General features: G+C 47.6%; 1 protein-coding gene across 1 annotated transcript in view; it reads left to right on the top strand.

The window, feature by feature from the left end:
- PCSK2 (proprotein convertase subtilisin/kexin type 2) overlaps positions 1-14,081 on the top strand; it is a 216,948-nt gene that overhangs the window by 182,122 nt on the left and 20,745 nt on the right. Inside the window, exon 8 of the mRNA XM_082361545.1 lies at positions 2,665-2,840. Coding sequence (XP_082217671.1) covers positions 2,665-2,840 — 176 coding nt within the window. The remainder of the gene's footprint in view (positions 1-2,664; positions 2,841-14,081) is intronic.

Below are 14,081 nucleotides of genomic sequence, written 5' to 3'. Positions count from 1 at the left end.
ACTTCTCCCTCTTTCCAGTGGAGGCAGGCTATTCAGTGCTGGTCATCTGGGCACCGGATGAGTTCAAGACCATCTGAGTTTCCTCCTTGCAGACAAGTGAATACCAGCCTCTCTGAGACATTTCCAGTCCACAAAGTGGACACGACGGGTGAGAAGAAGCTGTGCTCTTCAGTTTATTGTGTAAGCTGTTGGCCACCTTTGTTAAACAGACTTTTTAAATGAGCAAAATATAGGTGGGCCAAAAGCGAAATGTGGAGTTTTAGATTGCCTATCCCTAATGAAATGAACCATAAAACTTAGCTTCTGGAAAGTTGAAACCAAAGACTATGCTTACGCTGTAGGAGCTTTCTCCCGGAGAAAGGATATTAACTAATAATTAGACTCGTTGGCAAAAACGGTGACCTGATTTATGAGTAGAGGATGGAAAGTCTGGACCTGTTATCTCTGCTAGGGAAAAATTCAACTAAATTAGGTAATAATATCATGCATTTATTCACCAAATATTTATAAAGCTTAAGATAAATTCCAAGCGCCATGCTGATGCCCAGGGACATAGAAGTACACAGAATAGACACGTGCCCTGTACACAAAGACCTTGCTGTCTGGTGGTAAATGAAACACACAAATAAACAATTATAAGAGAAGGCTGACAGTGCAGTGCTAACAGAGGGCCTGCAGAGCTGGACCCAGAAAGACTTCGGGGGAAAGGCCTACTGAACTCATAGGTTAGACAGGAGGAGGGTGAGCGCTGGGGAACTTTGCAGTGCAAGAGCAAGGGACGGGCCATGCGACGTGGGAGGAGGAAAGAGAACCTTAAGAGAAAAGACAATTTTGTGTCAATTTCATGGGCCCTGTAAGAGCCTGAATCTTCCTTCTTTATTTTTTTTTCTGGAAAAATGTTTATCTCAGAATTAACACAACATGCATGTAAAAGCATTAACTTTATACACCCAATGTCCCAATTACCTAAACAGTCATTCTCATGTCAGGTTGCACTTCAAAACCGCCTTAGACCAATACCTGCTTAGGCCCTGTGCAAATATTCAGAAACTCCAGGGACCGGGGAGAAGCGGCCCAGGCACAGTATTTAGGAAATGCTCTCCAAATGACCCTATAATTGGGAACTGCTTTAAGATATACAAGCCTATTACCTGCAACTAGAAAAGAAAAATCAAGATGCGAAGGCAGTCCTATAACTTTATTCGACAATCAGCAGTTAGGTCTCATCCACATGAACTGTCTGTAGATTTTGGGTTTTTTTTTTTTTTTTAATTTATTTTTGGCTGCGTTGGGTCTTCGTTGCTGGGCACAGGCTTTCTCTAGTTGTGGTGAGCGGGGGCTACTCTTCGTTGCAGTGTGTGGACTTCTCATTGCGGTGGCTTCTCTTGTTGTGGAGCACAGGCTCTGGGCGCGCAGGCTTCAGTAGTTGTGGCGCGTGGGCTTAGTTGCTCTGTGGCATGTGGGATCTTCCTGGACCAGGGCTCGAACCCGTGTCCCCTGCATTGGCAGGCGGATTCTTAACCACTGCGCCACCAGGGAAGTCCCCGTCTGTAGATTTTTGAAAGTGGTGACAGGTACATAGGTAACCAATGTATATGAATCTTCCTTCTTTAAGTTGGTGTGCACACCACATTAGGTGATGCTTGTGTAATAATGCCCTTTGACCACTGGGGACAAGTAAGAAGGGCCAGAAGCCAGGCTCTGACTATGTACAGCCCAGCCCTTCGTTTCAAAACTCCTGTGGATGGAAAGACTTAGGTCAGCTTCAGCAGCACTCTAGGTCCCTTGCTACGAAATAGCGTATCAGGCAGAGAACAATCTTGGCCCCAAACAGCAATGTTTTGAGGGTAATGATGAAGGAACAAATGCCCTTCCCATTGGCTGCTGCTGAGTGAACCCTGGACAGGCTTTTTCTAGAGAGCCCAAGGGTGATGTGAACCGTGGATGCCACAGGCCTGGGCTCCTCCTGAGTCCCTGTACACACAGTCACACAATCAGAGAAAAGTTCCCAGCGAGAAGTCACTCCTACAAGGCATCAGAGTAGCACAAACTTTACAAAGGTGGCCTAGGGGTGAAGGAGGAGGGGGTGTATCTTGCACCCCACTGCAAATATATTTTAGAATGACCCCTTCAACATTTCTGTCCCCCCTGCCAAAGCCCCTTCTCAGCTACGATGCAAATGAGAGTTCCTTCCCTGCCCCTCCCCCTTGCACTGTCCTGCCCCTCCCCCCGCCCTCTAGAATTGTTCCTTAAATATCTAAGAGCAATCGCCTCCCCACACTGTCATGCCCAGTAGCTTTATTTCTCCTCTGAAACGTGTCCCCCATCAACCCCCCAGTCCCTGGAAGCCAAGCTTCCCCTTAAAAACAGACCACATTAGGAATTCTAGCAACTTTTGCGAGGGGGATAAAATTGTCTCCAAATAGTTGCATAAGGAAAGGAGTGGGTGGGGTCCAAAGGGATGGAGTGTATAGGTCAGTGCACCTGCCTGATCCTCTGATCACAGACACACAGCGTGAGGCTGGATTCAGGATCGCCCGGCTGAGCCCAGGGCACCAGGAAAGCAGACCTCAACCACACCCAGGACCCCAGCCCCCTATCCCACCTTGCCTCCTGTGAACCGGGGACCGGCACCCAGCGCTCCCCGGCCCTCACTGTCCACAGGGATCCGGATGCTGGACCAGCCCTTCATGACAGACATTATCGAGGCCTCTTCCATCAGCCACATGCCTCAGCTGATAGACATTTACAGCGCCAGTTGGGGCCCCACCGACAACGGGAAGACGGTGGACGGGCCCCGGGAGCTCACACTCCAGGCGATGGCGGACGGCGTGAACAAGGTAAGGTCGTTCCTGTGCCAGGAGGCCCTGGGCCACTCCCGGGGAGGAGGGGTACGGGTTGGGGTGGGGGAGGGGGGGTGACGAGTGGGGGAGGGGCGGAGCGGAGGTGCCGATTGAGCGCAGCGAGGGGCGGGGCGGCGGCGGAGGTGGGGCTGTTACTCTGTGCCTTAGCTCAGGTCCTTCGAGAAATGGACCCCAAATCGGGTTAGAGGTCCAGACTTATTGGAGGGGGCGCCTGTGAAGGACAAAGGCGAGGGGGCGGGAGCCCTTCGGAGGGCGACGCTATCCTGGCCCCTGCGAAGGGAGGGGGGGAAGGAGGGTCCCACAGGGAGCTGCACTAGCACCCCACCGTGCAGGCGTGGCTGGGAGCAGCCCTGGGAGCGGGGTCTCCGCGCAAACCAGGTGTCTTCAGAGCACAGCAGGGGAGCTGCGTCCAGATGTTCCTGTGGGGGAGTCAGCGCGCGTTTTCGTGGCTGCCCATCCCTGGGATTAGTCCGGGAATGGACAGAGCCAAGGAGCAGGGACCAAAGCAGCACCTCAAAGGGAGGCAGCCGGGAGCCGCGGGTCACTGTGCGGGTGAGCGGCCCGTGGGGAGCGGAAGGAGGTGGCTCTGCGATCCCAGGGCATAGTCCCCCTACAAACCACAGCCAGGCCACAGTATCCCTGGGTTCAGGTCCCAGGTCCGCTGTTCAGGGTCTGAGTGTGTATCCGCAGTGACCTGACCTCACTGCGCCTCCGTTTTCCTGCCTGTAAAATGGTGATAACGGTGCATTTCTCCTGGGGTCGCTGTGAGGTGTGAGATAGACATGCAAGTGCTGGCCCTGGGAGGCCCCACAAACGGCTGGTGTTTGCCTGGGTCGTTAGGGACTCTCAACCAGCCGCCCCAGAACTTTGAGGCATAATGCACAGTGTTTCACTAGGCTTGTGGACTCTGTGGTCCAAGAATTCAGATGGGAACGGTGGGGATGGCCTGTCCCCGCTCCACAATTGCTGGGCCTCAGCTGGAAGGCTGAGGACTTGAATCTCCAGGCTGGTGTGTGCTTGCAGGCCCCTGCGAGGGGCTGAATTACTGGCCGTTGGTGCCACGGCACCGTCTCCTCGGGGCACTTAGTCACTTTGTCTTAGTCTTTTCCCAGGATTGGACTTTCCATCAGGTTGATGCGATGCCCTGTCCCTGCCCTCAGCCCGTCTGAGACAGCCACAAAGATCCCTGACATTGGAATGGCACAGTGCAGTTTACAGAGGGGGGGGGGGGGGTGTCACCAATAGGATGGCGGGGGAGGGGCAGGAGGTAGTGCTGCTACCCCATTTCAATGCCCAGACCCTTAGGAGTTTATAGGGTGAGACTTCTGACATACAGACAGCTATTTCCTTATTGCATTATTCGCGGTGTGGCTGGAGAGAGACGGTTGCACATCCAGGCCCGGGACCAGGTGACAGTGACAGCACATGCCCAGGGGGACACCTGGCAGATGCCCCCCCTTCCCCATCAGACACGGATTTTCACTGAGAAGCATTTTTTGACACCTGAGGCCAAAAGAGAGCCAGAGAGTAGGTGACGTCTGGCCTCCGTCAGAGTTGACAGTGCAGATGGGCTCAGTGCAATGCATCCCCGGGCAAGTCCTGTCACTCTCCACGAGCTTCTGAACGGCTCCATCACATTTCAAGGCAGGGTACGTCTCTCTTTCCATCTGTAGCGTCCCCTGCTGCAACTGAAAAGGCTCTTTCAAGTGTGATTGTTCTGCAAAGCATGCCAAGTACGCCAAAACTTAAGAGAATAATTTGTTATGACTTATCTTCAGCTGACAGCATGTAAATATTTTACAAAGTGGAGTATGGTGAAAACTACAGTTTCTCATTTGACTTTCCCCCAAGCTGTAGGAAGGATTCTTTCCTTATTTCAAGGTGAAATTTTTTTGGACGGTGTTATAGAATTTTGTGAGCAATGAGGTATTATACATGAGCAAAAAAGACTTCCTCTCAGTTATTTCAGCTGACTGGTCAGGTCTAAAGGAAAATGTACCCCTGAAAGGTGATCTCCACCTAAACAAAGGAGTCAGATAATTACCTGTTACACTAAAGAAATTCTTATGCTTGTCTTTGAATTTTAGCATCTTGCAGATAGGTTTTGTTTGACCAACACTGTAATGATAGAAGGGAAGAGGAAGAGGAAACAGAGGATAAGAGAACTTTCCAGGGATGTACCGTCTGCCACAGACCCCACCACTCCCAATCGGATGACATCTGCTTCTCACATAAACATCACCTACCTGGCTCCTTAGGGATTTGAGTTTGCATCTCCTAAATTTTCTCAGTAAATACTTAACGGAGACAGCAAGCAGCTGGCATGAAGGAAGAGAAGAAGGAAACCTTTCCCCCATTTGTTTATTTCAATTTTTTCCTCTTTATAGTCTACGTGTTGAATTTACAGTTAAGACATTCTTCACATTACATATGGGAATAGGTGACAGACAGAGACCCCTGAATTATGATATATCCTGAAATTGACTTCTTAGTTCAGGATCCCCCAGAAGCAGACCCTGAGGTGAGGGTTGAGTTCAGGTCATTGATTTGGGAGGTAAAGGGAGTGAATGGGGAGGTATAACAGGGAAGAAAGGGGTTATTAAAGGATTTGTTATCAAGTCAGCTACTACCGTCAACTGGAGCTTAATCCCACGGGGAAACTGGGAAACCATGCAGAACACACACTGAAGTTATCCCAGCTGGCGGCACGGGAGCTGGCGGAAGAGTCAGTGGTTCAGGTTGTTCCCAAGGGGCGTAAATGTCCCAGCACTTTCAGCTGGGAGGGAGGTGTACAGGGCAGCCTTCAACCTCTGGGGAGAAATCCCTTACATGAAGAGACGCCTGTGCTGACCTCTGGAAACCCCCAGCGCACAAGAAACCACAAGCTCGAAGGAATACGGGCGACACCCACTACCATCTACCACAATCTCCAGAGTGCAATTTGGGCAAAGCCTAATCTGAACTTGGAGTCATCCCTCTCTGGGTAATAAAGGACCAATACGGCTATATGTTTGCTGGTCAGAAAAGGATGTAGCCCTTACAAAGAGACTGATGGAGAACAAAGCCCAGCTGGTATGGGATACGGCATCTTACATCACTCTGACAACCAGAAGAGGAATTCAGAGACCACTAGAGGGTCTTCAAAGTGACAACTGACTCATGAACTTCTTTCCACATCTTAAGGAAATGCACCCAGGGCAACTCTGGCACGTTTTTGGCTGGCTCTGATGACTACACCCCAACCTCTTATTAATCACACCTCAGGGTTGCTACCAGAGGAAACGTCTCAGGAATATTTAAAGACAAGGGAACAGAAAATCCTCTGAGGCACGGATGAGACAGCATTGATAGTTTATTTCCTGGGTGGGGGATGGGAGGTTGCAAAGGGCTCAAACACAGATCCCAGATCTTGGAGCTGGAATATATTGTGCTAGGGGTCACTTGCAAGACTGGCTCAGAAGCCACCATCCAGGAAGGGGGGCGAGGTGGGGGAGGCTGCCCAGGGAGACAGTGATTAATCAGGGCGGGCGAGGAGGAGCCTGGCGCCCTGCTGAAATTTAATCAGCGCAGTGGGCCTGACACAGCGGCACAAGTGCCGGGGCCTCTGGCGGCAATGATGCCTCCTGCCAAGAAGCTCTCAGGACTCCTCCAGGAGCCCTGACTGATGCTCTGGAACCAAACGAAGGTTCCCAGCTGCGCAGCGGATGCTGCTGCTTGGAATCTGCGGTTTGGCCTCTGAGATGCCTTTCGCGGTTACAGCCCCTCCTTTCACTTCTGAGAAGGAGAAACGGGAGGAAAAGCTGGCGGGTTTCTGGTGACCCTTCCTAAGAGCTGGCCAGCCCCAGCTGGGGTGGCCAACCGTCCTGGTGGCTCGGGACTTTCCCGGGTTCTGCGCTGAGAGCCCCACTTCCCAGGAAACTACCCAATCCCGGGCAAACCGCGGCAGTTGTCACTCACCTTCTTGATGGTGGTGACCCATCTGCGCCCAGGGAGAAACCCAACCACCAGGTTAAGGGACTGATGTGGACGTAAGCCTTCAACAATCCCCGTGACATCGGAAAGGTTCATCACGGCGTGTTTGGATCCTGCTAGAAAGAGACAGGTTGGCACAGGAGCCTTACCTCCGAGGTGGATATACGGCAGCACAGGTCAGGGGCAACCGCAGGTGTGGTGAAACAGGGGCTCAAGTGAAGGATTTAAGCAGAGGCTACGTAGTGCCACCCTCCGTTCGGCTTTCTTGGGGATCTGACACCCCACCCACTCCTGCTGAACTCCGTGGAACCCACGGGGGTGCGAGGCAGGCGCTGCGGTCCCCTGGCCCGGGGGCGGCTTCCTGCGCGTCACCGGCTGCCTCTCGCTGCGCCTCTGCCTGAGGACCTGCCGGCCCCACGGGAGGCGCTCCCAGTCCCAGGGCGCGCAGCCCGGACTGTGGGGCGGCCGACGGCGCGCTGTCCTGGGGGCAGGTTCTCGGGGGTCTCCAGAGGCTGGGGGGAGGCTCCTCATCAGCTCACACTTGGTTGGCCCTTCTCCCTCCCCCCACCCCTATGCCCATCTCATGCTCACTTGTGCCTCCTGAGATCGCCCCCCAAGTCCTGGTCTCAGCATCTGTTTTTGAAGGGGCATAAATTGGGACCAACCCCTTCTCCCTGTAGGCGTGACCGGCAGTTCTCTGAGAGTGAGCCCCCGCTCCCAGGAGGGGTCCACTCATCTGTCGCCCTTGTTTAAGGCTCTGTGTGACTTCACCACTACCCCCAACATTCCAGGTACAGAAAAGAAGGGAATAAAGAATGAAAACATAAAACAGCTACACATAAATATAATGCAATCACTGATATTGTGCCAGAGAGGGACTTTCTACATGTAAAAGAGGAAATATTTACCCCGCCAAAAAAGAGTAATAAACATTACTCATAAAACCTTTCAAAATTTCTGCAACTCTGGTCATTGTTAAAGCTGATCAATGGATACAGGGAGATTCATTATACTATTCACTCTAGTTTTTGTGACACTTAATGTTTTTCAGATTAAAAGGTTTTTATTCACACTAAAAAAAAAAAAAGCAAAAAGCAATTCAGTAGGTGGTTAAGTTGTCAAGAGTCAGAATATACATTTAGAGAAAAGTGAAAACAGCAACTGTTCTAATATTATACAAATGGCTACTTGTGGCTTGGGATAAAATTTTCAGGGACTATATTATATTCCCTGAATATATATATTTCAGGGACTATATTAAAAAGATAGAGCTTTTTTTAATGCTGTATCTTTTTTTAATGTTATATCTATATAAACTAAATGGAACCAAACGTGATGAACTGTATCAGTCAGGAGAGGCTACATTATGCTGCAGTAACAAACAACCCCCAAAGCTCAGGGGCCTGAAAGCACAAAGGTTTATTTCTCAATCAGCTGCTCAGCCATCATGGTCAGTAGAAGGCTCTGCTCACCACAGTCTCCTGGGGATCAGAGCCGACACCTGGAACATTGCTACTCACTGTGCAGAAGGAAAGAAAGAGCTCTGCACAGCTGGCACTGACCGGTAAATGGTTCAGCCAAAGAATGATACCATGTATCTGTCACTCCCACTCACAACTCACTGATTAAAACAGCTTACAAGACCCCACCCAAGCACAAGGGGGCATTATCATGGGCCTAGACAGTGGGCAGCTAGGAATATTTGACAATCAGCACCAACAACTACTACAATGAGCCCAGAAAAACTGCTAGGTGACCAGTGATCTTGTGAGGACAAACACACAAATGTCAAATGTGTTTGTGAATAGGTTGAATAAAATTGTTCCATGAACTGTGAGTACAGAAAAGCAGTGCTTGTAAATCAATACATAGTTTTATATGGTATTTAAATATATATTTGTAAAAAAATAATAGACATAAGTAATAAAGTGGAAATTTTTCTGCAAGTCAAAATGCAAAATACAAAAGAAAAAAGTGGGTAAATATATATATGCAATATAGATGACAAAAACTTTGTTAAGGTCTTTAATATAGAAAGAGCTCTAACAAATCAATAAAAAGGATATCATGAAAGAAAAAATAGGTACAGGACATTATCTTTGGGGGCTTGGTGCTTTACTAAGGTATTCATAAAGCAAGAATACTAATGAGCAGTAAAGGTATAAAAAGATAAGCTCAACTGATAGTGGAAAAAAATATATAACTCAAAACAACGAGGTACCAGTTTTGTCCACCAAGCTGGAAAAACTATTTTTTTAATGATTCTAAATCTTGACCCAGATGGGCTGGATGTGGAGTTCTTGTGCACTGCTGGTGAAAATATAAATTATTAATAAGCCATATAAAGAGCAATAATATGGCACTATGGATCAAGAATCTTCATTCATTACTTTTCACCTAAAATTCCCTATTTTAAAAACTCTGCTTGAAGAAATAAACAGAAATACAAAGACGTATATAAAATAATGTTCATTTCAGCACTTTAAAACGTAGAAACAGCCTTCCACGTATGTCTAAGAAAAAGAGTAAATAAATTATGGAATGGTTATTTAAGAAGACTAATAAAAACTTATAACATAGAGTAATATTTAATTATGTGAGGAAATGTTAATAATGTAATGGTAAGTGAGAAATACATTGTAAGCAGGGCCACAAAGGTGGATATACTTTATGATCCCAATTTCATTCTTAAACCTGTTCTTATACTTTGCATTTATATATATAACTGGCAGGAATAGACAAAATATCACCAGTGATTTTCTGTTCATGGACGATCACATAGGATTTTTATTTTCTTCTTCATGCTCTAGATTCCAGTTCTTCCACAATGAATATGGTTTTCATTATAAAAATACAATGACTTTTTTAAAGTATGCCAATGTTGTATTAAGATGTCAAGGTGACTGGAGAATAAAAATGAGTGTAATTGAGTGTTTAGGAAATACAAACTTTATCAGGCTGGCCTCACCAGTGTCTGCAGGCAGATACCACCACTGGGCCAGGGCCTGGGGAGGGGGGGTCATTAGTCCGGGTCACTAAGCACTGGGGAGGATGAAGGGACCAACTCACTTTAGCCCCAAGTCTCTCAAAGCGGGATCTTCACCTCCTGGGACAGGTGGTGTGCTGAGGGTACACAGAGCCACCACACCAGCCTCAAGCTGGAACTTTACCACAGCCAATGGTAAGCAATTTGTGCCATTATTTTATATTATAAGCAAAATACAAAATCGGCAAGAACTTTTAAGAAATGTGAGTCTGTGAAAGGCTGCTTTAGGCTATGCTTTTAAAATCGGCAAGTTCCAACTCACTGCCCTTTGCCAATAGGCTAGAGCAAAGACTCAGCCTCAGCACTGTTGACACTTGGGCCAGATAATTCTTAGTTGGTGGCTGGTGGGGACAGGAGGCAGAGGGCTGCCCTATGCGTTATGAAAGTTCAGTAGCATTCCTGGCCTCCACCCATTGGATGCTAATAATACATACACCACACACATCTACCCACTAGATGCTGGTTGTGACCACCAAAAATGTCTCCAACGGTGCCAAATGCCCCCTGGGGCACAAAATCACCCCCTGGTTGACAACATCGGTGGTTAAATACCGCCAGTAGTGCCTTGGTGAAAAATTCTCTTTTTGTGAAAACTTTTGAGAGACATTAATCCCGCTATACTCCAGAAGACTAAGACAAAGACAGAATTCAAAGTGGAATTGCACCACATATTTAATTTCATCTAAATGCACTTGCCAAAGGAAAAAAAAAAAAAAAGCAGGAGTGGTAGGAGAGGCAGAGAAGGCAATTCCATCGTCAACCGGAATAACATGGAGGGCAAGTGTGCCCACCAATCTCCACTGAGCATACGTTACAGAGTAAGGGCGGGAGACCCCCAGCAGGAAGCCCACCCCTGCGCAGTGCAGGCTTTGGGCCATCTACCCCCTCATCTCTGGGTGACCCTTCCACACCCCGTTTGGGGTTTTGCTCTTCTTTACCACTTGCTCCCTGGGTAAAATTCCCTCTGTTGAACTGCCCAGCATGGCAGTATCTCGATCAATGCAGTGTATCTGTTGGGATCAAGTTAAATTTGTAAGTTAACTTGGGGAAAACTGACATCTCTGTGATGCTGCCTTTCTATCCAAGAACATGACAGTGTTGATGTGTCTTTCCACCTGTGTCCCTCCATAGAATTTCAAAGTCCTATTTTTTGTTTGTTTGTTTGTTGAATTTCTTCCTAAGTATTTTATCCTTCGTGTGGCTGGTATGAATTGTGCTGCTGCATAGGATTGCTGTGAGGATGCAGTGAGTTACTATGTAAAGTGCTCAGAGCGGTCCCTGGCACACAGTAAGTGCTGCAGAAGTGCTTGCTGCGATTATCATGTCATACCCTCCAATGGATGATTGCTTGAATGTGGGTCACAGTTGTTCTATCTTGGTTTCAGCTCAGCTGCTGTTCAGGTGAAGCTGGGGGGCAGAAGTGGATCTTGGGGTGTCATTTCAACAGGAAAGTGTGGCATGCTGATAACAGGCCCATCCCACAGCCAGCTCTCAGCCTCTTATAGATGCCTCTCCCCACTCATCTGCCCCCAGAACTAGGGTCTGCTTCTCAGTGGCCCATCTTCCCCAGAAGCCAGGGACTATTTGGTGCTGATAGCCAATCATTAGAAGCAAGAATATAATTATTACTGCCTCATGTAAACACACACACACACACACACACACACACACACACACACACATCTTAGGAAAATGAAGTTTAATATTCCTAGCAATCAAAGTATTCTTTTTTTTTTTTTAATTTATTTATTTATTTATTTATGGCTGTGTTGGTTCTTCATTTCTGTGCGAGGACTTTCTCTAGTTGTGGCAAGTGGGGGCCACTCTTCGTTGCGGTGCGCGGGCCTCTCATTATCGCGGCCTCTCTTGTCGTGGAGCACAGGCTCCAGACACGCAGGCTCAGTAATTGTGGCTCACGGGCTTAGTTGCTCCGCGGCATGTGGGATCCTCCCAGACCAGGGCTCGAACCCGTGTCCCCTGCATTGGCAGGCAGATTCTCAACCACTGCGCCACCAGGGAAGCCCCAATCAAAGTATTCTTGTGGGCAAGTCTTACATCCAAAACTAATGTTTGCTGCTTGCTTACTCTTCAGAAACACGCTGATAGTTATTCTCTGTGTATCAGTGAGCAAAGCCGCATAACAAACTTACCCAAAACTCAGTAGTTTAAAATAACAACCATTTAAGTCTGATCATGGGTCTACAGGTCTGCCGACCTGGGCCATCCTTGGCTAATCTCAGGTGGCCTCACTCATGCACTTGTGGTCAGCTGTGGGGTGAGCTACAGACTTTCTGGTCTGAGGTAGCCTCCCCTGTCTGGCAGCTGTTGGCTGTGACAGTGAACCTGACTGGACTGTCGGTCATCAACCAGCAGGCTAACTCGGGTTGGTTCCCATGGTGCTCTGAGGGATAGCGGAAGTGGGTAGGGCTCCTTGAGACCAATGCTTGGAACAGCACCACTTCCCACCACATCCTGTTTGCCGAAGCAAGACAGGAGGCCAGCCCCGATTCAAGCAGTGAGAAACAGACCTCTCCTCTTGATGGGCAGGGCTGCAAATCATGCAGTAAAGGGGGCATGAATACAGAGAAAGCCTGACAAGTTAGATTCACGATCCATCTCCCTACACCAAACTGAGAACGCTTTTAGCACTGGTTTCCTTTTAGCGAAGGTTGCTTGTCTCACTAGCAGCCCACCTGTGGGCTGGTTCAGAGGAAGATTCTTCAGGTGGCAGCCTCACCCATTTACCCTGATTCACGTCTGTTTCACTTTCCGAGGGTGCCATTTCTTGACATTGAGCCCAAATCTGAGTCTGCTTGAGAGGGTGATCCCCTGCACCAGCTGTAAGGATGATGCATTTGTTTCCCTCTGTGTCCTGGTTTCTGAGAGCAGTTGCTCGTTTGGATAGAGTTTTCCAGGACAGATATACCAAGGTGCTGAAGACAGTTCTCAGCTAGTGGCTGAATCAACCTTTGTTGATGTATTGACTCAGTCAGTCACAGGCTAATTAACTCCAAGTCCTGTTAGAAGCAATGAGAATGTCACTTCTCATTGTCAGGAGGCAGAGAGACTTTGGCAGTGACCCAATCATCCTCTCTCCTCTGGCGTCGCTGCCCTTAAACCACTGAGTTAGGACCGAGGACCGCTGGTGGCCGCGCAGGGACAGACTTTCTCCGCCGTGATTTCTACTTGTGTCCTCGCCCTAGAGGGTTACCCAGCATCCTGACCAGGCTGGACACCTACTGCTCACCGGCCACACAGCATCCCTGCCCTCCTCACCGCCCACCCAGCCTGTGGGGCAAAGCAGGGTAGCCCGGCCCTCCTGCCCCTGGGGTCAGAAGGTAGGAAGCCAGAAGGAATGGCCACTTCAGGTTGTGGAGGCAGAGAGAATTCTCCTAGAAGACAGAGAACAGGAAAAGAAAAATAGAAGCACTAAGAAAGTGGTTTAAACAGAAAAGCAATGCAAACTGTAGGTACCTATAACTAAGCTTGCTGGTTATAACTAATCAGCATATGGTAGTAATCACTGTGCACATCATTATGTTTAAAATTATTTTTGCTGTATGTTTTACTTGATCATATTAGACTTTCTTCTTATATTTATATATTTTGTGTTCCCTTACACAGGTACAATATATAATATTTTGCTTAAAATAATTCTAGTATGATCCAACTGAGTAAAAAAAAAGTGTATTATATACACACACACACACACACACACACACCAACATATATATAATCTGTAAGTAAAATGTGTATTTTATACTTACAATATCTACATATATATGTAAACTTATATAAAATATATATAATATATAAAATAGAAGCTATAAATATCTTTTATATCTTATTTAGCTAAGTATTGATATAAATATACAGGTACATTTGCATTTTTGCTGAAAAATGCCTGAAAGAATATATAAGAATTACATGCAGGGGGATTTTTTTTTTTTCATTTTCCTTTCCATATACTTTGCCTTTTTACCATGAGAATGTACTATGTTTAAAAGCAGTTCATTTGTTAGTTTTAAGAAGATTCTTCCAGTTTTTCTCACTTTGTTATCCCCAGCTTAAATTGTAAATTCGGATGACTTTTCTATTGAATCCTTCCTGAAAAGAAAGATTCTCACGGTGCCCGGCCAGTAGGATAGTGGTTTTCAAGGGCAGATAGAAAGGAAGCCAGTCCTTGCGCTCAGCTGCTG

The sequence above is a fragment of the Balaenoptera borealis genome (assembly GCF_965194805.1).
Source record: "Balaenoptera borealis genome assembly, chromosome: 16".
NCBI lineage: Eukaryota > Metazoa > Chordata > Mammalia > Artiodactyla > Balaenopteridae > Balaenoptera > Balaenoptera borealis.
Note: the sequence above shows the minus strand (reverse complement) of the source record. Positions and strands in the feature narration are given on the sequence as shown.